This window comes from Orcinus orca, chromosome 3 (assembly GCF_937001465.1).
Source record: "Orcinus orca chromosome 3, mOrcOrc1.1, whole genome shotgun sequence".
Lineage (NCBI taxonomy): Eukaryota > Metazoa > Chordata > Mammalia > Artiodactyla > Delphinidae > Orcinus > Orcinus orca.
Genome location: NC_064561.1, coordinates 74,931,994 through 74,953,921, shown reverse-complemented (window position 1 = coordinate 74,953,921; position 21,928 = coordinate 74,931,994). Strand labels below are relative to the sequence as shown.

Below are 21,928 nucleotides of genomic sequence, written 5' to 3'. Positions count from 1 at the left end.
CCAACCTACCTCAAGGAGAGCAGATGAGAGACGCCTCTGGACTTTTAAGATTAGCTTGTGCTCCCATTTCCCAACACAAGGTGTGGCGTAGGAGGTGCCACAACCAGAACTTCCTTTGAGATAAAGAAAAAAGCGGAAGTAGGACAAAAGCGCTTCCTCAGTATTTTGCCTCAAACCGGCTGTCCTACTTTCTTCTGGAAGGGGAGGTGCTCCACTGCTCTTTGCCGCCGCACTTAGCGCGGCGGCGGGGTCCGTGTACATGCTCAATGGCCAACCCCGCCTCCCAACTGTCTTTCGCCGGCCCTTCCCAGGTTCTTGGGCCTGGGAGTGACGTACACTTGTACGTAACTGGGGGGCGGGGCCTCAGGAAGAAAAGCGGCTGAGCCGGAGTCTCGCGAGAACATGCCCTCTCAGTTCTCGCGCTGCTTCTTTACTCTCGTAGCGACAAGACCTTTCGAGATCTTCTCCGCCCCCGCTACCGGCGCCGAGGCTGCGGCCGCTGAGCCGGAGCCGGCCTGAGTAGTGTCCTCTGCTGCGGCCCTCCTTCTAACAACCTAGGCTCTTGCGTGGCCCTCCGCACGTCTCCCACTAGCCCCAGCTCCCTGGCCCACGCGGCCCGCTTTACGCGCGCCAGCCCCGCCGGGGTCCGTGTCTTGTCTTGCCGGCCGGACCCGGGCTCAAGCCTGAGCTGTAGCCGGCGCCATGTCGGTGGTGGGCATAGATCTGGGGTTCCAGAGCTGCTACGTCGCTGTAGCCCGCGCCGGCGGCATCGAAACGATCGCTAATGAATACAGCGACCGCTGCACGCCGTGAGTGTGGGCCAGGGTAGCCGCGTGCACTGGGGGTTGGGGGGTAGTGGGGAGGTAGCGCTTGCTCGGGTCTGTGACCCTCGCGGCTTGGGGAACGCGGGCCGGGCAGTCACCTCCGTTCCGAGCCGAGGCTCCGGTGGGTAGTGGACCCCCACTGCGTTTTAGGTCACTAGGGGCCGCGACCCCCCGTGTGGGTCTGCGCCAGGGGCGAGGCCTTTTTTTCTGTGGCCCGCCGGCCGAGCGAGGGCTCCGAGTGGGTACTTGGACCAGCGGAGGCTGTGGGTAGGAGCTGGGGGGAAGGCAGGCCCAGGATGTGGGATGGACCGAGATTCTCTTTTAGAGGGCACATAATAGGCCCAGGGCGTACTGACGTCTCTAAAGCCCAGCACAGAGTTGGGAGCTTTGCACACAGCAGGAGCTTAATAAAAGTTTAATTGAACAGGTCTGGCGTCTGCCGGCAGGCGGTAAGACAGTGCAGAGACCGGAGTCCCACGTGAGTGGGGGGTGGGGTGGCGCCCGGAAGAGAGGGAGTCGGAGCACCAGAGATCTCCAGATAGGGTTGGCGCGGAAAGATATCAGAAAAGGATTTAATAAAATCGATGCCTTTTGGATACCTTTTGCATTCGCTTTGGTTTTTCACGTCGCTTCAGTATATTGAACTGAATGTTGGGTCATTCTCTGCTGTCATTCTTTGCGCACCTATCCCTAACAGCGTTCCGCTTTCACTGTAATACATTCCAACCAGGGTGTTGGCTGCAATTGTTAATGAATGACTCAGGGGCTCACTTTGACTTTTAGAACCTATGGTAAGTTATGGAGCCAGTATAGACACAGCGTTAAGAAATCATGACTCACCCAGGTCTTTCCTTGGATAGGGTAAGAGTCTTGTACGTAGAGACACCTTTCAATCCATTGTCTTCCTCTTGGACAGAATCTTTTTAAGAAGTTTCTGTTATTTGCTAGGTTCTCATTGTGTCTCATTAAGGACCTCTGTTTAAAGGCTCGTTTTTCACCCTACCTTTTGTTACACTTCTTGAGCAATTTTTGGCCAACTCGATTGCTCCCTATACCAGACTGATATTTGCTACCCAGAAGACTGACAACATTTCCCTTAAACTTATCAAATTTCTATCCCTTATTTTAGACGTAACCCATGTGCTTCCCGCAAAACCCATCCCAGATCCAAAACCACAGTTTGATGTTCCTTTCTCAATTTTATTTATAGTTTTTAACTAATGAGATATAATTCACATACCATGCAGTTAACCCTTTTAAAGTGTACAGTTTGTTTTTAGTGTAGACACAAAATTGTGCAACCATCAACACAATTTTAAAACATTTTCATCATCCCACAAGAGAAACCCTGTACTCATTAGCAGTCACAGCCAAATCCCCAACCCTCCCATCTTAATAGTTTTTAACAGTGGGTCTAATTTGTATTTCCAGGGAAGTGTATTGTACAATGACGTTTTTAAGTATTTAAGCATTAATTTCCTATTTGTTATTTTCCTCTCTGGATCCTAGTTTGCTTCATCTGTAGAGATAGTTTTCCTCAAGAAATTAAGAGGGCTAGAGTACTGAGTTAGGCATGTAACTTTTTGGTCTTTTCCCAGCTAGAATTGAACATACTTTAGCTCCAAAAGTAAGAGAATTCCAAATATTGGAATGAAGTGTTCCTGTCCTTTCTTTTAGACTCTTATGACCCCTTTTCTCCTTTAGACAAATAGTAACTACAGCAGTTTTACCATGAATCTCATTATTTGGAACTGAAAGAGTTGTTTCAGAAAAGAATTTAATCTTCCCAGATCACAGTTAAATTTGTCCCAAAGACTATTTGATGGGTGACCAGATACACCATGTAATTGTGATAAGAATATCTGTTTAAATACTTAAAAGTAATTTTCCTTACATGTTCCTATATTTCCAGGAACTTAGAGGGATGCCATACATTCAAGTAGTTTTTTTTTTTTTTTTCCCCGGTACGCGGGCCTCTCACTGTTGTGGCCTCTCCCGTTGCGGAGCACAGGCTCCGGACGCACAGGCTCAGCGGCCATGGCTCACGGGCCCAGCCACTCCGCGGCATGTGGGATCTTCCCAGACCAGGACACGAACCCGCGTCCCCTGCATCGGCAGGCGGACTCTCAACCACTGCGCCACCAGGGAAGCCCTCAAGTAGTTTTTGAACTGTGATCTCGATTAGCTTAGATTTGTGTTAGAGTCTTTGGCTAAGTAGAACATGGTGGGCAGAAAGGTTGATTTTTTTTTTTTTTTTAAGTAGTGATTATGGAAGAATGGATTTATATCAGAGGTACACAGGGAATGTGAGATAGGTTTGTTTTAGTGTGAGAGTGGAATGAGATGCAGGTTCTGGAGGGCTGGGTATAGTGAAAGTAACTCATTTAAAATTGTGGGTGCAACAGGATTTGAATTCCATTTTTGAGGAGCCAGTTGAGTCTTACCTAGAAGAGACCCTTGCTTTCCCACCAAATTTAGGTTTCCTTTCATTTCAGCAGATAATGAGTAGCTTCTAATATGCCAGCTGTTGTGCTAAGCACTGAAGGTACTCTGATAAACAAGTAAGATCCTGCCATCATGGACATGGCTAGTGGAGAAAACCAGATGCTAAACAAATATGTAATTACTGACTGTGGTAAAGGTCCAGATGGGAAAGTACGGAAAACAATGACGGGGACCTAATTTAAATTGGATATGGGGTGGTGATGGAAGGTGCTTCTTAAAGAAGTGTCATTTAAGATGAAACGCAGAGGATGAGTAGGGTTTTACCATGGAGGTTCGTGGTGGGAGCGAGGAAGAGTTGTTCCAGGCAGAAGGAATAGCAAGTGAGGAAGAACTGAGGCACACTTGACAGACTGAGAGGATTATAGCCACTTGAAAAAATGCTGTAAATTGAATCTGCAGAGAAGTTAGGCAAGACAGGTTAGATTATGGCAGGGCTTTGTAAATCATGTTAAAGATTTTTATCTAGGTGCTGTGGGAGGTGATCCAATTGATATTTTAAAGATGTGATTGGCTTTTTTATGGAGAATGAATTTATTTGAGAAGGGCAAGAGAAGAAGCCGGATGATGCTTAGGAGGATATTACAATCATTTGGTCCACGTGGGAGTTAATGTTGCTCTCCACCAGTGTGGAAGCATGGGAGAAAAGTGTGGGCGGCTTAGAGATAAACTTTGGAGTTTTAACTTATGAGTGTCGTGTTGATATTTCATGACCATAGGCTTTGGAATAAGATGGAAAGCCTATTTTTATATTTAGTTGGATTATTACAGTAGAAAGAGTACAACCTTAAAGCTTCTTTGGAATAAAAATGTTAACGGACTGCCAAACATTACAGGAGTTAATTGGGCCGTACTGTACAAAATTTATAGGGTAGATATGAGTTACCTAAGAAGATAATTCTGTGTATGAATAGTTATCATTTTCATGGACTTAGTTCCTCATAAAACAGTATATTAGGAATTTGAAGAGATGAAATTGTCTGTTAATAACTGCCCTTGGGAGCAAAAGCTGAAAGTAAGGTGGGTTCTGGCTAACTTGCAGATTAATATCTGATACCTTATTTGTGCAAGAAAAGTGTTCCTCTATGGAGTGAATATCTTTACACGTTGTAGATCTAAGCGCGTCAGGATGACTGGATCTTTTGGGTTCAGTGAATAGGAAAGTTGATTGGTTAACTAAAGCTTCAGATTGCTAACACTTCTCATGTCTAATTGAGGTTATCAAAGTAGTTTCTTAGACTCATTTAAGAACTAAAATACAATTTTGTATATAGAATTGGTAGGTGTAATCTACAGGAACTTTATGTCATCAGGTTCTAAATTGGGTTTCCTAAATTAAAACTTTTTCTGACTTAATAAAATACTTGTTTGCTTTAACAACAACAAAAATAAAGTGCTAAGTAAAATTGTTTCCTCTCTAATTATTTGCTGTTTGCTGTCTATCCTTGCATAACTTTTTCTAGACTTTTACAAATATATGTGGGGACGTGTGTGCCCATATAAACAAATAGGATCATACTATATTTTGTAATTATTTTCTTTCACTTATATTTTAGACATCTTTCAGAGTCAGTAAATATGAATTTACCTCCTTAAGTACATAATAGTCCATACTATGGCTTTAACATGCTTTCCTCAGATGTTCAGGTTGTTTCTAAATTTTTGCAATTAGAATAGTCTTCAACAAGTCTTTTATATTTATGTTTACATGTTAATACTTTTATTTTTGTTGGATAGATTTCAAGATGTGAAATTGGTGAAAGGATATATATGCTTAAAATTTCAGTACCTATTGCCAGAATACTTTACAAAAATTTAAGGGATTAATTTACACCAGGAATGTAAGTGATTTCTCTGTTTCACTGGGGTTTGTGAGGATTATGAATTAAAATTATATAAAATATTTAGCATAATGCCTGTTACATAGTAAATACTGCCCAATTATTTGCTCATATTGCTATTATTACCTTTTTGTATATTTTATTAATTCTGTTCATTAATGGACCATATATTGGGACAGTAAAATGAAATCTATGGAAATTTGCCTTTAGGGTTTATCAAATATGTAGCTTTTAATGTGTAAATCTTACTGACTCAGGAGTTTGTGGTTCTTAAGGAACTGCATATCTTGCTAGTATGAGTTGTTTGATCTGTTCGATATCAACTGTTTTGGGTATTTTCTAGCTCTGGGCTAAGGCAGTGACCGTGGGGTAGTCTGATTAACCTAATAACCATTTCCATGCCAGTCTTGCCTGCTTCTCTTATTTGATAGTCTAAATACTATTGTAGGTTCTCTGAAAAACTCATTTTCTTATATTGTTTAAGAAATTGAATTAGAGTAACAGCTGTCTGAATATTCTGAGAGCGGTCCTACACACACTTATAAACATGAAACTGTACCTTTTAAGGATCTGTGCCGGTTGCAGCTGTTCATAACATCCTATCAGAATATCCATAAATGTTTGGTCAGTGGTATCTTTTACCCAGGAAAGAGAACAACGGCTATTCTCTGGTTTAAAAAGATGATTATTTCTAGGACTTAAAGATTAGAACAGAAAAGTCTTGAACTTGATTTAAATTAACTTTGTGTAATGTCAGCCTGTAATTTGGAATGGAGGAAAGGTAATATCAGTCAAGTAGCAAGTGTCTTGAGTACTGCCGTTTTTAGCAGCATTAACTTGGCCTTGTGTAAAGTATAGAGGAAGTGTAAGATAGAGTCCTGCTGCGGAGATGTAATCATTCTAGTTGGAAATATGAATGACGTAAAGCAACAGTAAATAGAATAAGAATAGAGAGTACAATTATGGGCAAGGTTATTAAATATAGACCTTAATTGTACAAGTTCAGAGGACAAGTCATATCTGTGGGGGATGGAGTGATAAGGAAAGGCAGGAGTGGGACTTGAGCAAACAGGATTAGAATACATGAAGAAAGGATTGGGACAGTCTGGTGAAGGTATAGAAGTAGGAATAAATCTAGAGGGTTTGGTAGGCAGTACAAAAGTATGTATGGGAACTTCCCTGGTGGTCCAGTGGTAAAGAGTCTGCCTTCCAGTGCAGGGGTTGCGGGTTCGATCCCTGGTCATGGAACTAAGATCCCGCGTGCAGTGGGACAACTAAGCCCACACGCCACAACTACTGAGCTTGGGCGCCTCAACGACACAGCCTGCGTGCTGCAAACTACAGAACCCACGTGCTCTGGAGCCTGCGTGCTGCAACTAGAGAGAAGCCTGTGCGCTGCAAGGAGGATGCAGCCAAAAAAAAAAGGTTAAAAAAAAAAAATGTATGTGTGGGACTTGGAGTTTGGTAGTCCTGATTTTGAATCCTGAACTCTAGTACTAGTTATGTTTCTGGGCACATTAACTTGCCTTTATTCAGTTCTTCATTTACAAAATTGGGTCAGTAATAGTTCTTGTCTTAGAGTATTTGGGAGAATCAAGTGTAGAATGCTTAGCACACTGCCTGGCATATGAAGGCTCAAAAATGAAAGCTGTGGGACAAGGGAGCTTGACCTGCTTGGATGAAAGAGAGGCTTCCTACATAGGGATTGCATGCAGGCTATGTGAAATTTTGGAATTTCCTGGTGAGTGGGAAATAGTATCAATACATATTTCCGTTAAATATCTTGTTCCCTGTCCAAATCCTGACAGAATCATTCAGCCACTGAAGATTTTTTAGAGTGTTTGTTGAGGAGAAACAAACTTAATGGGGGTATTTAGCTTCTCTTTTTAAAAGAATTACTTAATTTATTAGGATTGCATAGCAGTATTTACCTAAATAGTAATGGCCATCTCTGGTAGGAGGGTGTTGGTTGTGGAGTTACTGATAATCCCTGTGTTCTTTTTTACACTTTTCTAATTTTCTACGATGAGCTTGCACTAGAAAGCACGGAATAGGTTCTAGCGTTGGCTCTAAAATTTGACGTAATCTTTTTGGGCCTTTTTCACATTTAAATATTAGATTTCTTTATGTAAGCTTTTACTTTAAAAACCCTTTCAATTTGTGCTGTTTAACATATCTACTCTCATTCAGTCGTTGTTTGTTTGTTTTTTTTTTTTTTGCGGTATGCGAGCCTCTCACTGTTGTGGCCTCCCCTGTTGTGGAGCACAGGCTCTGGACGCACAGGCTCAGCGGCCATGGCTTACGGGCCCAGCCGCTCTGCGGCATGTGGGATCTTCCCGGACCGGGGCATGAACCCGTGTCCCCTGCATCGGCAGGCGGACTCTCAACCACTGCGCCACCAGGGAAGCCCTCAGTTGTCCTTTTGAAAAGGAAATGGTAGGACTTTTTATTCCTCATGATTTTAAAGATGGCTGAGTGGGTTTTAGTGGGTAGTTTGAGAAGGTGAAGCACAATTTATATAGCAAACTAGTTGGTATATTTTTGGTTTGTTCTGGTTTTTTTTTTTTCTTTTTTTTGTCTGTGCCCTGTGTCTTGTGGGATCTCAGTTCCCCAACCAGGGATTAGACCCAGGCTATGGCAGTGAAAGCCCAGAATCCTAACCACTAGGCCACCAGGGAACTCCCTAGTTGGTGTGTATATATATGTGTGTGTGTGTGTGTGTGTGTGTGTATATATATATGTATATGTATATACATATATATATATATATATTTTTTTTGCGGTACGTGGGCCTCTCACTGCCGTGGCCTCTCCCGTTGCGGAGTACAGGCTTCAGGCTCAGTGGCCATGGCTCACGGGCCCCGCCGCTCCGTGGCACGTGGGATCTTCCTGGACCGGGGCACGAACCTGCGTCCCCTGCATCGGCAGGTGGACTCTCAACCACTGCGCCACCAGGGAAGTCCCGGTATATATTTTTTGTATGGAACTCAGACCAAGGTTTCATTGGAGGTTTAGTAATATATAATGTTATTTATGATGTGCCAGTCTCTGATAAATGTCCTTTAAAAGTGGATCAACAAATTTAATCCTTATAGCAACCATATTAGGTAGGTGTGGTAATTTCCCCCATTTTAGAGATGAGCAAATTGAATTTCAGAGCAGTTAATTAACAGGTCACACAGCTAGAAAGATAGAGAAGGGATTCAGACAGGCCCATACTGTCTAATTCTAGAGCCTGAGCTCTTTTTACTGTACATGTGTTCAACTCAATCAAATTGACCATAAAGTGGAAAAGCTAAGGATTCCTTTCTTTAATGTACTAGTTGGCTTGTTATAGAACTTTTTTTAGAATGTAAGAATTATGTAATAATATATTAATGATTTTCTATAATATGATAAGAAAAGTGTGAATTCTGCCCATACTTTGCAAGAGTTATGCCTTGTTTGAGGTGTAATTGCCATATTATGTGGTAAAGATTGATGTTCCATTAGTGACATTTGATTGCTTTGTAAGAAGTTGGGAACTGTTTGTAGTGTGTGCATATATAGACGAATAAAAGGATGAATAATTTGAACTGAGACAAACTTTTATTTAGCTTTTCAAGATATACGAACCATTTCCTATCTATTACTTCTAAGGCAGATGTAGACTTTAAGAGTAAGTAAAAATGTTAACTGACTTCAAAGAGAATATTACCTAGAGCAACTCTGTACAGTAGAACATTGTGTGATGATGGAAATGTTCTACATTCACATTGCCCAAAGTCCAGTAAGTTTTAAGCCAAGTCTAATAAGTTTTAAGAGGTAGTAACAATTTTTACTTGAGAGGGATTGGGAAGGCATCACAAGTGTGTGATGTCTCTGGAGAATGAGTGAGATTTAGAAGGACCAGGGCATTTCAGGTGGCAAAAGTGGTAGAGCAAAGCAGGAGGATTGGAAGACTGTTTGACTTGTGTTGGGGCACTGTGTGCTTGAGATTGCACCTGGAAAATGGGGGTGGGGTTGGGATTGTGAGAGGCCTTAGGTTCTACATTATGGAATCTGGACCCTATTTGCTGGTAATGTTTTTGTTTGGAAGGTAATTAGAAGCAAGACAGATTCAGAGTTACCAAGGTAGAATAGGAAATTAACCCTTCAACAGACATACAATAAAGTTGGGAACATTAATTTTTTCATTCTTAGAGCTAGTATTGTTTTGAGGAGATGAAGGCTTGAAAACAGGGCTGCAGGAAACAATGGAAGATAAATAATGTTGGCTTTTAGTTATGTTGGGATTGAGTTATTGGTGGGATGCATCTTAGAAATTCAGATCTGGTGGCTTTTAGAAAGATGTAGGTTTGCATACATAGGCTAGAAGGAGTGGACAGGGTGAATGGAGTAGGTAAGATTACGGTGGGCAATTTCCTAAAGGGCTGTAATAGGGGAGACATTTAAGTGGTACTCAGGAATTTTTTTTTTTTTAAGTGATAGGTGGTATATTTGCAGAAAGGCTGAGCTTGATACCTGTGCTCTAGAGGGGCTACCCCCCAGCATGTTCTATGCCCATAGAGCTTAGGGCTCATAGGAAGTCTGATGAAATTCCAGGCTGTGTCATATTGATTCAGGGCATAGCTGCTTGTAACTTTTCTGGGAGATTGGCTCACAGGGACTCTTGCACCATTGTTTGGAAAGGACCACTGAGGCACAGAGAGGCTGAGCATTCTGCCAGTTTGTACAGGGCTGGTAAGTTTAAGTAAAACAGTTCTACTTAATTAGTAGGTCATCTAGTGCGGTCAGATTTGGACCAAGGCAGTATGGCTGCAGAGCTCTTATTCTTACTCGTTCCACTAAATTCGAAGAATTAGGGGTCCAGGGGGGATAGAGAGAGGGTCAAAGCTAGCTAGAGTGTGAAGTATGGAGAAACGATCTATAGTCCTGACTCCCATTGCTTTCAGATTGTATGACTCTGGACAAATTTACTTATTAATACCTTTTTGGACTCAGTTTCCTCTCCTATAAAGTGGGAATAAGATAGGGTGCTTATGAGGACTAAATGAGATGGTGCATATAGGCAATTTATGCAGTCATTATTATTAAGTAGGAGGAAGAGAAGGCTTTACTAACCTGAGGGAGAAATGGACTCTGGGAAGAGCTTTGTCTTTTGGATTTTTTGGGGGTGGCATGGGTGAATTTGATCTTATTTTAGCTTGAGAGAAATCAGCTACTGGAAAGGGAGGTGACAAATATCTCCAAGGTTCCAGAGTGAAAAACAGGGGGAAGCATGGAGGCCATGATAGCAAAAACATCAACTCCAAAATAACTGACTTTTTAAGCTTAAACACAGTGTTTTAAAGTGTTTATACCTTTAAGCAAGTTTCAATTTTGTTTTCTAAAATAAGCAGCATATACATCAAACCAGCAGGCAGTGTATGAATTGATTTGGAAGAACATGTTCAGAAGTGGGAATGAAGTTCCTTGTCAGAAATTGAGTCTTTAAAAAAAAAAGAAAGAAAAAGAAAAGAAATTGAGTCCTTGGAAACTAGTTCTAGAAAAATAACTTTTTATGTATTCAGTATTCACAATAGGACAAGCGTTGTTTTCAGGGTTTATAGACTATTCTCTTGGTGAAGTTATGAGCTGTTCTAAACACAAAGAACATTTTATTGATGTATTGATATGAGGGTATACTATTTTATATTGGAATTTTGAACACCAGACTTGAAGAATTAGAGGACAGTGGAGACTGGTTAGTCCACCTCTCTCCAGTATTTCAGACAGATGGTCATACCAAACTTGTACTTCAACATCTAAGTGATGAACTCCCATTATTCTAAGAAGCAGCGAATTCCATGGACAGTTTACTCAGTAGAAAGGTCGAAATCATAGACTTACTGTGTGCAGTTAACAAAAATAGGGCTTTTCGGCTAAGCAGATTTTTTTTGCTGTGCTGCGATGCGCGGCTTGTGGGATCTTAGTTCTGTAAACAGGGATCGAACCTTCCCCCCCACTGCAGCGGAGTCTTAACCACTGGACCACCAGGGAAGTCCTTGCCTGCTTTGGTTTTGGATGTAATAATTACAGTAAGGTTTGATGTTTAAATGTTTGTTTTGTCTTCTAGGGCTTGCATTTCTTTTGGTCCTAAGAATCGTTCAATTGGAGCAGCAGCTAAAAGCCAGGTAGAATTTTGTTTTTCCCTAAAGTGACTTTCTTCTGTGGTTTGTCCATCCTTCCCATTCAGCAAGTATTTCAGTGCCCATTATGTGCCCACCACTGTGAGCCCCTGGGTGTACAACTGAGAGATGAACCTGATCCTTCTTAACGTACTTGAGTGAGAAGCAAATGGCTTTTTAAAATAGCATGAACATATATAATCTGTTTAATGCAAAGTGCTAGGATGTTTGCTTGTTCCTGGGTATTTTATTTTTTTAATTTTTTCCTGGGTATTTTATTTTATTTTATTTTATTTTTTTGCGGTACGTGGGCTTCTCACTGCTGTGGCCTCTCCCGTTGCGGAGCACAGGCTCCGGACGCGCAGGCTCAGCGGCCATGGTTCACGGGCCTAGCCGCTCCGTGGCATGCGGGATCCTCCCGGACCGGGGCACGAACCCATGTCCCCTGCATTGGCAGGCGGACCCTCAACCACTGTGCCACCAGGGAAGCCCTTTCCTGGGTATTTTAAATGCTCGTTAAAGTGTCTTGTTCTGTCTTCATCTTACTCATATTTAAGGTCAGTGTTGATCAAGGTTCTCAAGGAAGGAAAACATACTTGTAGAAGCACACTTACCATTAGTTTACTTTTAAACCAGGAACCTGACATATTTGCTGGTTCCTCTGTAACCAGAGCAGCAGAACCTGAAGAGTTCTATTTCCCTGAGTGTCTGAGGTTGCTGTAAAATTAAGGAGTTGCATGTTAGATGTTTTAATAGTTCAGTCTGGAGCAACGTATAGAATGAATAACTGTCTCTTTTTCTGGACCAGGCAGCGCCTAAGATTTATAAGCCCAAGAAAATGGTGCTTGGCCAATTTAATTAAATTGGGTGTTTTATAATCTCATTTTCAGAAAGTTCAACATGTTTTAGGAGACAGTAGATAGCAAGTACAGAGCTGTTTTGAAACGTCTTTCCTTCTAAAAGTCCAGTGAATTCTTCCTGTTTTTAAACTTGCTTTCATTATTGAGAATAGTTATTGTACTAAACTGGCTGCCTAGTTCTAGGTTGACATAGTTATTGTGATACTGAGTTTCTACTTGGCAGCTTACTGAAACAGGGCCTGACTTTGGAGCCCTCATATTGTTTTACAAAAGAACTTCTGTTTGTGCCTTTTGACATTGCTGATGCAGAGGAGCTCTGCTGTTTTTCCTTGGGACTTGTTGCACTTACTTCTGCATTGGGAAGAGGAGCCTATAAGTCTTAAGCAGAAGTTCATTCTTAAATTTTTTGAATGTCCTTTGCCAGCATTTTTTCCCATAAATTATAATACTTTATTCTAGAGAAATTAGAAAATATAGATGTAAAAGTGTGAGGAATTTAGAAGTTAGCATACTACCATTATCCAAAAATCACTGTTAATATCTTAATGTGTAACCTTTTGTACTCTTTCTAAGCATATAAATGTTTTTCTCCCCACCCCAAGAAAGTGACATCATATCATATAGATACTTGTCTCCGGACTTCTAAAATAATACTAACCATTGTATGGATATGCCATAATTTATTTACCCATTCTCCTGTCATTTACCCTCTAGGCTCTTTGCAGTTTTCTGCTGTGATAAATAATGCTCTATCAGTTTATTTGCATTAGCTTTGTGGGCTTAGTGTCATCTTTTTTTCCTTTATGGTAAGTTTTCTTCACTAGAATAACTGAATTGATACATACTGCCAGATTGGCCCCTGGAAAGTTCGAATAACAAACTACGGGTAATTTTTAAAAGATAAAAATTATTTTATGTAAATGTTTGTTAGAAGTTTAAGAACAGAGAATACTTTTATAAGGGTAATGACCTGTCTTCATGAGGAAGTAAGGCAATCTGGGCTCCGGTCCTAGCCCTGCATGTGACCTGTACAGGTCCCTCACTCCTCACTTCACAAGCTAGCAGGCATTGTTCAGAAAGGTTTAGTGCTAAAGAAAACTAACTCAGAAGGAAAATGATTCTAATTTAATCCTGAGATTGTTGAATTTTTTTTTTCATAATTTCATTGCTATTAGTCTTTCCACTCTTTGACTCTGATACACTTTTTCTTAGGTAATATCCAATGCAAAGAACACAGTCCAAGGATTTAAAAGATTCCATGGCCGAGCATTCTCTGATCCATTTGTGGAGGCAGAAAAATCTAAACTTGCATATGATATTGTGCAGTTGCCCACTGGGTTAACAGGTATAAAGGTAAGGTTTTCAAGATAATACCTTAATGATTGAAATACAGTTCATTGTATATTATACCATTCTACTTTCAAGTTGTAATGAAAATGGTTACAAATGCTTTGGAAAGTCTTTTGCTAGTAAAGACCATTGGCAGTTTTTGAATAATCTGGATTTTATTTGGGAGCCATAGGTGGCACTGTTTAATAGGGGTTGGACAGATAGGTGGTAATGATGTGAAGTTAACTGCCATGGCTACTTGTCTTGTTGACTAATGCAGCAGTCTTGCTGGTATGATTTTAGTGAATGACTTCCGGAGGAGCAGGCAAAGAAATCAACACTTTAAAGTCACTGCCAGATATGTGGTCATACTCTTGACAGTAGGATTGGAAAGGTGTTGTTCTTTTGGGGAAAATGGAGTTTAGTCTTTGCTATCTCTGCAACATCTAGGAGAGTCTCTTTGTGAAGCATGCAGTGAACTGATCATACAAAAAAGATTAGAGGCTGAGGGATGGGTATGGTGCACACATTTGTCTCTCTTGCACTCAGGTGGTAAGAGGAATCCAGAAGGGTGTTTGAGCTTTTCAGGCAACTGAGTTTAGAGAGAGGAAATGTGGTGTTTGAGACACCCCATTTGTAGAAATAAGGATCATGGGAACAGGTTCAAAATCCAAGAGATGATGAGAATTGTGGGGAAAAGGTAGTTAATTGTGCCGTTGTAGCTGAGAATTCAGTTGAATTTGGAAGTGAAGAATTTTGATAATTGAAAAATGATCACGGGTTTACTTATGGTATTTTCAGCAATAATTTTAGTACAGTTTGAATGGGCCTGCTAATGGATAAATATGGAGTGCAGAGGAGGAAAAAAGGAAAGGGAGCTGCGGAAATGAGGGCTACTTATAGTCAAGAAAGTAATAGGATGCGTATTGGCAGATTTAGTCAGAAGCGTTACAAGTGCCAAAGGAGAAAGAGACTAGGGAGAAGACCTGGGAACAAGTGGATCCAAGTATGAGCTTGGAGGAATTGACAAAGACTTAAATGAGGGAAGAAGAGGTAGCTTTGAAAGAGGCTCACTGGGAGGGTTATTTTCCGATCTTTATCATGCAATAAAGTGAGACACTGTTAAATTCTAAACCAGAATAAATTATGGTTGGACTGGGGAGTGAGAAGGTGGTGTTCAAGTTGAGTTGGAGCAGGAACTAAAAGAAGAAAGTCACATTTTCTGGTCTGGGTTGTACTTGGGGAGTATGGGCATGTGGAATAGGACCTTATCTTACTTAGGCAGTCTTTTCAACATTTAAAGTTTGTAACTGTTGTCAAAGTTGCATACCTTTATCCAGGTTTAGGATATCTTGAAGCTTTGTTTGTTGTTTATTCTTTAATTCAACACGTATTTATTGTGTCAAGTTTGTCCTCCGTGTTGGGGCTATGACAGTGAACAAATCTGACAAAAACCATTGTGTTAGATTGGATCCTAATTGGGACGATGATCATAAAGTCAACACAGTAAACAAAGTAAAATACACACAGTACGTCAGATGGTAAAATAGTTTCCACCACCAGATCCCTTTATAGAGGGACAGTGTGGGTCATAGTGAGCTATACCAATTTGCTTCTGCCCAGGTAATTGTCTTCAAGTTTTGTTGGTGGTCACAACGTGCCATTTACATAGTGGTCCTCATCTCCAGGTATCATGCTTGACAAGCATGTTAAAAAGCTAAAAGTGACCTTCAAGTTATTTTCGCTTCTAAAACTAGCTTTCTTAATTCCTTCCTGAGTTAATGTTCCATTGATGATTTAGAGATTATTCATTTTAGGTTTTTAGGACATGAAGAAGTATTAAGTTTAGATCCTTTTGGTTTTTTATTGCAGGTGAAATACATGGAGGAAGAGCGAAATTTTACCACGGAGCAAGTGACTGCCATGCTTTTGTCCAAACTGAAGGAGACAGCGGAAAGTGTTCTTAAGAAGCCTGTCGTGGACTGTGTTGTTTCGGTGAGTTTGATCCCTACACATTATTGGGGTCTTGCATGAAGAAGCAGAAAGAGGAAAGCTATTAATTGAAAATAAAATTGCTTTTTGTCTTAGGTGGTAATGAGTATTTTAAGAATTCATCAAACTAGTTCTCATATTCTTGAATATTTTTTTCTGCCCCCTAGTTTTTGCTCATGATTCTGTTATTCTGTCTGTTTAAAGGCTTATCTCAGCCCACTTCTTCCTGGATTCCTTCTAGCACCTAGCATAGTGCCTGGCACATGGTAGCCACATGTTTGTTGAATTAGTTGAATACTCTCAATTAGAAATGCTGTTTTTTTCTTCATTTCTATCTCTGTATCTTTGCTGTTTTTGTATCTAGCACTAAAGGCAAGGCAGCAGTAGACTTGAGCTTGTCTTTTCCATTTCCCTATTTAGATGGAAGCCTGGCTGTTTGTAGCTTTGTGCTTGTAGTATGGTGAAGTTCATAGGGACTGTTGAAATTTGGGTGGTTGTATTGGCCTTTCCAATGAATCTCCTCATTCTGCCGCTGTTATCTGATATTTTAGCTCTTTGGCCTCCTTTGCCTTTTAAAATTTTTATTTATTTAAAAAAATTTTTTTGAAGTATAGTTGATTTACAGTGTTGTGTTAATTTCTTCTCTACAGAAAAGTGATTCAGTTACACATATGTATGTTCTTTGCCATTATGGTTTGTCACAGGATATTGGATATAGTTCCCTGTGCTGTACAGTAGGACCTTGTTGTTTACTGGCATCTTTTGTCTTAATTTTGGTGCATTGGTTGTCAAAGCAAGGACTGTTAGGTGGCTTATTTCACCTCACAGTTTTTTGACTGATGGATTCCTTTGTTCTTGGCTATCTAGTAAAGTAGTACTGACATTTGTCAGGAAGAATTGGCTTATGGCTCATAACCCACATTTTGGGGATGCAAAGAATAAGAATGCTACTTCCCTTAAAGAGCTCAGATTCAGTACAGGCACTGGATTTCTTAGATGGTTTCTGCCTTCCCCCAAATCTCTGTTGGACTTTGTGATTTGTCCCCATTTCCCCCCATCTACCGCCCTAACTTTGATTCTGAATTTTGCTCCATGTAGAAGTAAAAAATTTTTTTAATTTTTTTTTCCTCCCCGGAATGCGGGCCTCTCATTGCTGTGGCCTCTCCCGTTGCGGAGCACAGGCTCCGGACGCGCAGGCTCAGCGGCCATGGCTCACGGGCCCAGCCGCTCTGCGGCATGTGGGATCTTCCCAGACCGGGGCACAAACCAGTGTCCCCTGCATCGGCAGGTGGACTCTCAACCACTGCGCCACCAGGGAAGCCCTAGAAGTAAAATTTATGTAAAATGGCAAGACTGCCTGAGTGGCTTTTCCAGCTTTTGGCATCAAGTTTAAAAGGTGATGAATTAAGTTATGTGTTGGGGGTCCTCAAGAGTTTTGGTGATTTGATAGGAGAATTTACAGGACTCAGAATAAAGCCATATTCGCAGCTAAGATTTATTATAGTGAAAGGATGCAAAACAAAATCAGTAAAGGGGAAACGTACATGGACAATGTCTGGAGGAAACCAGATACAAGCTTCCAAGAGTCACCTTCCATTGGAGTCAGACCAGAAGTGCTTAATTCCTCCAGCAGCAAGTTGTGACAGCACATATGAAATGTCATACACCAGCAAAGTTCTGCCTGAGCCTTAGAGTCCAGGATTTCTATTGGAGGTCATTCACATAGGCATGTTATGCCTTGCATGTACCGAAATTCCAGACTTCCAGGCGCAAATTAAGTGTAAAGCGTAAACTACATTGTACAGTTTAGGCACAGTGAACCACTCTTATAATTTAGGGAAATTTTTCTGTTGATTTAGGGAACTATTTATCATTCAAATTCCTAGATGCAGAAAAGGGCCAACCTTGCCATCGGGCCTAAGGATAATGGTCTCTGGCCTCTGTATGAACTCTTTTCTGCACAGTCTTCTCTGCACAGTCATTGCTCTAGATTTTGGTACTATGGTATATCTGATTGCTATGTAAATAAGGCCTGGGTGGATTTTGCTTTATTTATAAACTGATTATTGTTCAAATATAAGCTTTATTTTTTGGGGAAGGTAATAGTAGCCCTCGTGTTCAAATCAAATGAAATGTGTAAAAGGGTATATGGGAAGCTTTAGCACATCTGTTACCTAGTAAGTAGATTTTCCTTCCTAGAGGTTACCAGTTTTACCACCCTGTTACAGATCTTTCCAGAGGTTTTTATGTACCCAGGCAAATATGTATAGGTCCTTTTTTACTTTCATTTTTCTTTTAGTATATTTTGGACAATTTACCTTATATATGTTCCATAGCAGTAAAGAGGTGCTTCGTTCCTTTTAGTGGAGCAGTGTCGCAGTTTATGTGTACCATAATCTGTTTAACTAGTCTCTTTTTGTTGGACATCCAGGTTGCTTCCAGATTTTTTTTTTAATTGCAAAGAATACTACAATGAGTAAACTTTAACAAGTATCATTTTGCTCTTATGTGATAAGTTTGTAGGTTATAGGCTAAATTCCTAGAAGTGCAGTTGCTGGGACAAAGGATATGTGTATTTTAAACTTTAACAGCTGTTGTTTAATTGCCCTTTAGAGAATTTGTGCTGATTTACACTTATATCAGCAATGCCTGAGAGGGCTTGTTTGACCACAGCCTCACCAGCACAGCTTATTGGTATATTAAATAATTCTGATAGATAAATAATCATAGCAAAGTGTGTGTGATTTTAATGCTGATATTTTACTCTTTAGGTAAGCTAGAACATTTTAAAATTTATGAACCATTTTGTATTTTGCTTTTTGTGAAATGTTCCTATCCTTTCCTCATTTTATTTTGAGTGTATGGTCTTTATTTTGATTTGTAGTTCTTCGAATATTAGAGAGATTAACTCTTTGCTGTTTTATGATGTGAGTAGCAAATATTTTTCCCCATTTGGTCATTAGAATTTTTTAATGAGTCAAATGTATCAACCCCCCTCCCCGCCTTTTTCTTTTCTTTTCTTCCCCAGCAAAACATTCTCTTATTTTTATCTCAGCAGATGTTCTTATTTGGCACCTGACATCAAACCAAAGACCTTAGTTCGGTGGGCTGAGACCATTTGTAAACTTAATGTTTGTAGGTCTCAGTGCCTATGAGCATCAGAGCACCTGCCCTCCCTCTGATCCCTTAGGGATGCCTAAATCTGTCTCAGGTATGCTAACAGTGCTGGCCACAGGGTGGTGGAAAAGTCGTGGCACTGCCATCTGCTGGGATAGGAACCCAAGCTGCGCCTTGAAAGCAAGTTCTTTTCAGGTCTCCAGATAGAGTCCCCATTATGCTTATTCAACATACTCTTGTCTGCCTGGGCTGGAATGAAGAAAGGACCATTTTCCCCAGTGGCACAGGGGAGGATTCACAAGCTGGTTTACACTTTTTAGAGCTCAAGCATCTAAGGAAGTCTTGTCTTGGGGGCTGGAGCAGTGCGCTTCCAGGTCAGTGCTGCTACCCAGGGGAAACCCCAAGTCCAGCTTGGCAGCCTTTGCACAATGGGTACTTTCCCAGGATCCATGAAAATATTCAGAGCTCATCAGAACATTTTACTTATATGCAGTTTACAACTGTCAGAGGAGTTCAGGACTGTCTGGCCTGGGACTCTTATCAGGATCTCATTTTAGGATTAGTTATTCAAAGCATGAAATAAAGGGGAGTACTTTTTTTTTTTTGCCATACCATGTGGCATGTGGAACTTCCCCGACCAGGGATCGAACCTGTGCCCCCTGCAGTGGAAGTGCGGAGTCTTAACCACTGGACCACCAGGGAAGTCCAAGAGGGAATACATTTTAAGGATCAAGGCTGCTCTTTGTAGCCCTGCTGAGGCAACTATTGCAGACATGATCAGTACAGAGAAAAGTGGGTTACTCAGCAGGGCACAGCTGGCTTTCAGACCCAGACTTCTTCAGTGGTGTGGTTGAAGAGGGACTTCAGCTTGGGCATTCTATCAATAGCTTATCCTCTGCAAGGCTGGTTGACCCAGCAGGTGCAGGTCAAGAGCAGCTTCAAGAGAATGAAGACCAGAGACTTCATCAGGTCAAAGGAGAGCTCCCGAGTCTGCTCCACCAGCTTCTGGCATAACAACATCTTGAAAATGAACTTGAGGCTAAGAACTCTAAGGACCCAGAAAAGGCTGAGCATGGCCAGCTGCTTCTCTCCGTCCTGGAAGAGATGCACGGAGATGATAGTGGGGAAGTAGGTGCTGAGCCTGTTAGCGGCGAAGAAGGGCACAGACACGTTTCACCAGGAGAGGCTTGGAGCCAGGCTGTCCACACACAGGGTCAGTAGCACAGAGAACACCAACAGGGCCAGCCAGGTGCACGAAGATCTTGAAGGTAGTGAAACCCAGCCACTGTTGGCGAGAAAAGCATCACGCAAGTTGAGCGAGCCAGGGACAGCTGTACGTCCCACCCACCGGGCTGCGCCTCCAGTCCCCACGGGCCTCACTGATGTCTGCCGTTGTTGCTGCCAGGCGAGCGAGAGGCAGCGAGCGGCCCTGCCCGCTGCAGCCCTTGGCCCAGGTGTGCCACTGATCTCCCGACCCCGGCTTGGGACCCAGCACTGGCCACCGGCGGACTCCCACCTTGACCTGCCGGTTCTTTTGGGTTTTGTGTTATATTTAGAAAATTCCATCTTTTCTTTGACGGTAAAGATTCCCTTTTATTATGGTACTCATGACTTTTAAAAAACATTTAAATTTTTGATTTGAAATATATTTTGGTATTAGGTGAATAGTAAGGATACAACTTTATTATTTTTTCTGTATGGCTGTCCATTTGTCCCAAGACTACTGAACAGTCCAACTTTCTCCTACTGGTTTGAAATACTTCCTTGGTCATATACAGAATAAATTGCTGTAAGTATTTGAGGACGTTTCTGGATTTTACTGTTGTTTGACAGGTATATTTTAAATGAGGGATCTCCATAATACAGTAAACTTTCAAATTTTTTTATAGGTTCCTTGTTTCTATACTGATGCAGAAAGACGGTCAGTGATGGATGCAACACAGATTGCTGGTCTCAATTGCCTTCGATTAATGAATGAAACTACTGCAGGTAAGAGATTATTAACTGAAATTCTTGACTTGCTCCGTCTTGAAGGTTGTGAAATCTTAAAACCCTAGGGTTTCTTGTTCCCTGTTTTGCTTGGAGCACTTACCACCTGTGTGTCATAGTATTTTTGGATACTCTGTCACGTTCTGTGAAGAGTTCACCTGAGAAGTGCTTTTTCTGTATCCTCATAGCACTTACTTTGGTATTTAATTGCATGCTTGTTTGGGAAGGAACGCATTTATTGTGTGTTTGGAGTATTGCTTTTGTTTAAATATTGGGTTTTTCTCCAGCTTGTGGATTGGTGGAGTTACAGGGGTGGGGTATAAAGTAACATCTCAGGGGGTAGAATATATGGGAATGTTGAGATGGCACAAGGATAGTAGAAACATGGGAAGAAATGTTTGGAGAAGTGGAGGAAGTGGTTTTGGGAAAAATTGTCAAAGTTGTTGGAATTGGAAACGTAAGGAAGCCTAAGTGAATGTCGGCATTTAACTCTTTGAAGTTAGTGTTCTTCATGAATAAATCATGCAGAGCTTATAAAGATTTTGAGTCTTTCATGGATCTGTATACAGAGTCTGTTTTTTCCTACTTAAATGAATTTTAAGTTTAGTACTTAAATGATAACATGTTGAATTTTTTTCTTATTGTGTAGTTGCTCTTGCATATGGAATCTATAAACAAGATCTTCCTGCCTTAGAAGAGAAACCAAGAAATGTAGTTTTTGTAGACATGGGGCATTCTTCTTATCAAGTTTCTGTATGTGCGTTTAATAGAGGAAAACTTAAAGTAAGTATATTTTTTCCAGAAGACTGTATTACAAGTGTATGTTAATTAGGAATTTATGAGAGACAACTTAAAATAATTGGTTGAAGAATTTTGTTTCACTAGTGGAAACTTGGTATGAGCCATCTGAACCTGGAATTAGGTAGGTAGGGGTTGGGTGGAAGTTGTAAGCCCAAAATAATTTATCAAGAGTTGACATGGTATGAAGCAAAGAGCATAGACCTTGAGGAAGAAACTCTTAGAGTCCTGAGCCTATTTTTCTTACCTATAATGTGGGGAAAATAATGCTTGCCTTGCAAGCTTACTAGGAGGAATCTTTAACATGTAGTCCCTTCATATATCTTACACTGAGGATTGAGGAGATGATAAACGTATTCTCTTAAGGTTTTGAGTGGTCTGGGAACAGGATGGAGTGACTAGAACTTGGGTGGCCGAAAGAAACCAGACTAGGAGTGATATTCTAGATGTCTGGAGACGTTAGAGCTCTGGAGAAAGCAGTTTTGTACACAGAGAAGTCTAGCAGTGTTAATGGCAGAGAGGGACCA

General features: G+C 41.1%; 2 protein-coding genes across 6 annotated transcripts in view; one reads left to right on the top strand and one right to left on the bottom strand.

The window, feature by feature from the left end:
* The window catches only part of ZCCHC10 (zinc finger CCHC-type containing 10), a 48,838-nt gene extending 48,566 nt beyond the window's left edge, over positions 1-272 (bottom strand). For all 3 annotated transcript variants that reach the window (XM_049707270.1, XM_049707268.1, XM_049707272.1), the window contains exon 1: positions 10-272. The gene's annotated coding sequence lies outside the window, so the exon portion shown is untranslated. The remainder of the gene's footprint in view (positions 1-9) is intronic.
* Positions 273-423: 151 nt separating this feature from the next.
* Positions 424-21,928, top strand: part of HSPA4 (heat shock protein family A (Hsp70) member 4) — a 42,691-nt gene continuing 21,186 nt past the window's right edge. The window contains exons 1-7 of one of the 3 annotated variants that reach the window (XM_049707235.1): positions 455-809; positions 5,064-5,167; positions 11,265-11,322; positions 13,389-13,529; positions 15,378-15,500; positions 20,504-20,603; positions 21,253-21,386. In XM_049707235.1, the coding sequence (XP_049563192.1) occupies positions 5,166-5,167; positions 11,265-11,322; positions 13,389-13,529; positions 15,378-15,500; positions 20,504-20,603; positions 21,253-21,386 (558 nt within the window). In that variant the 5' untranslated portion in view covers positions 455-809; positions 5,064-5,165. Of the gene's footprint in view, positions 810-5,063; positions 5,168-11,264; positions 11,323-13,388; positions 13,530-15,377; positions 15,501-20,279; positions 20,404-20,503; positions 20,604-21,252; positions 21,387-21,928 lie in introns of those variants that run through there. The other 2 variants (XM_004279917.4, XM_033405907.2) reach the window with 2 other exon arrangements.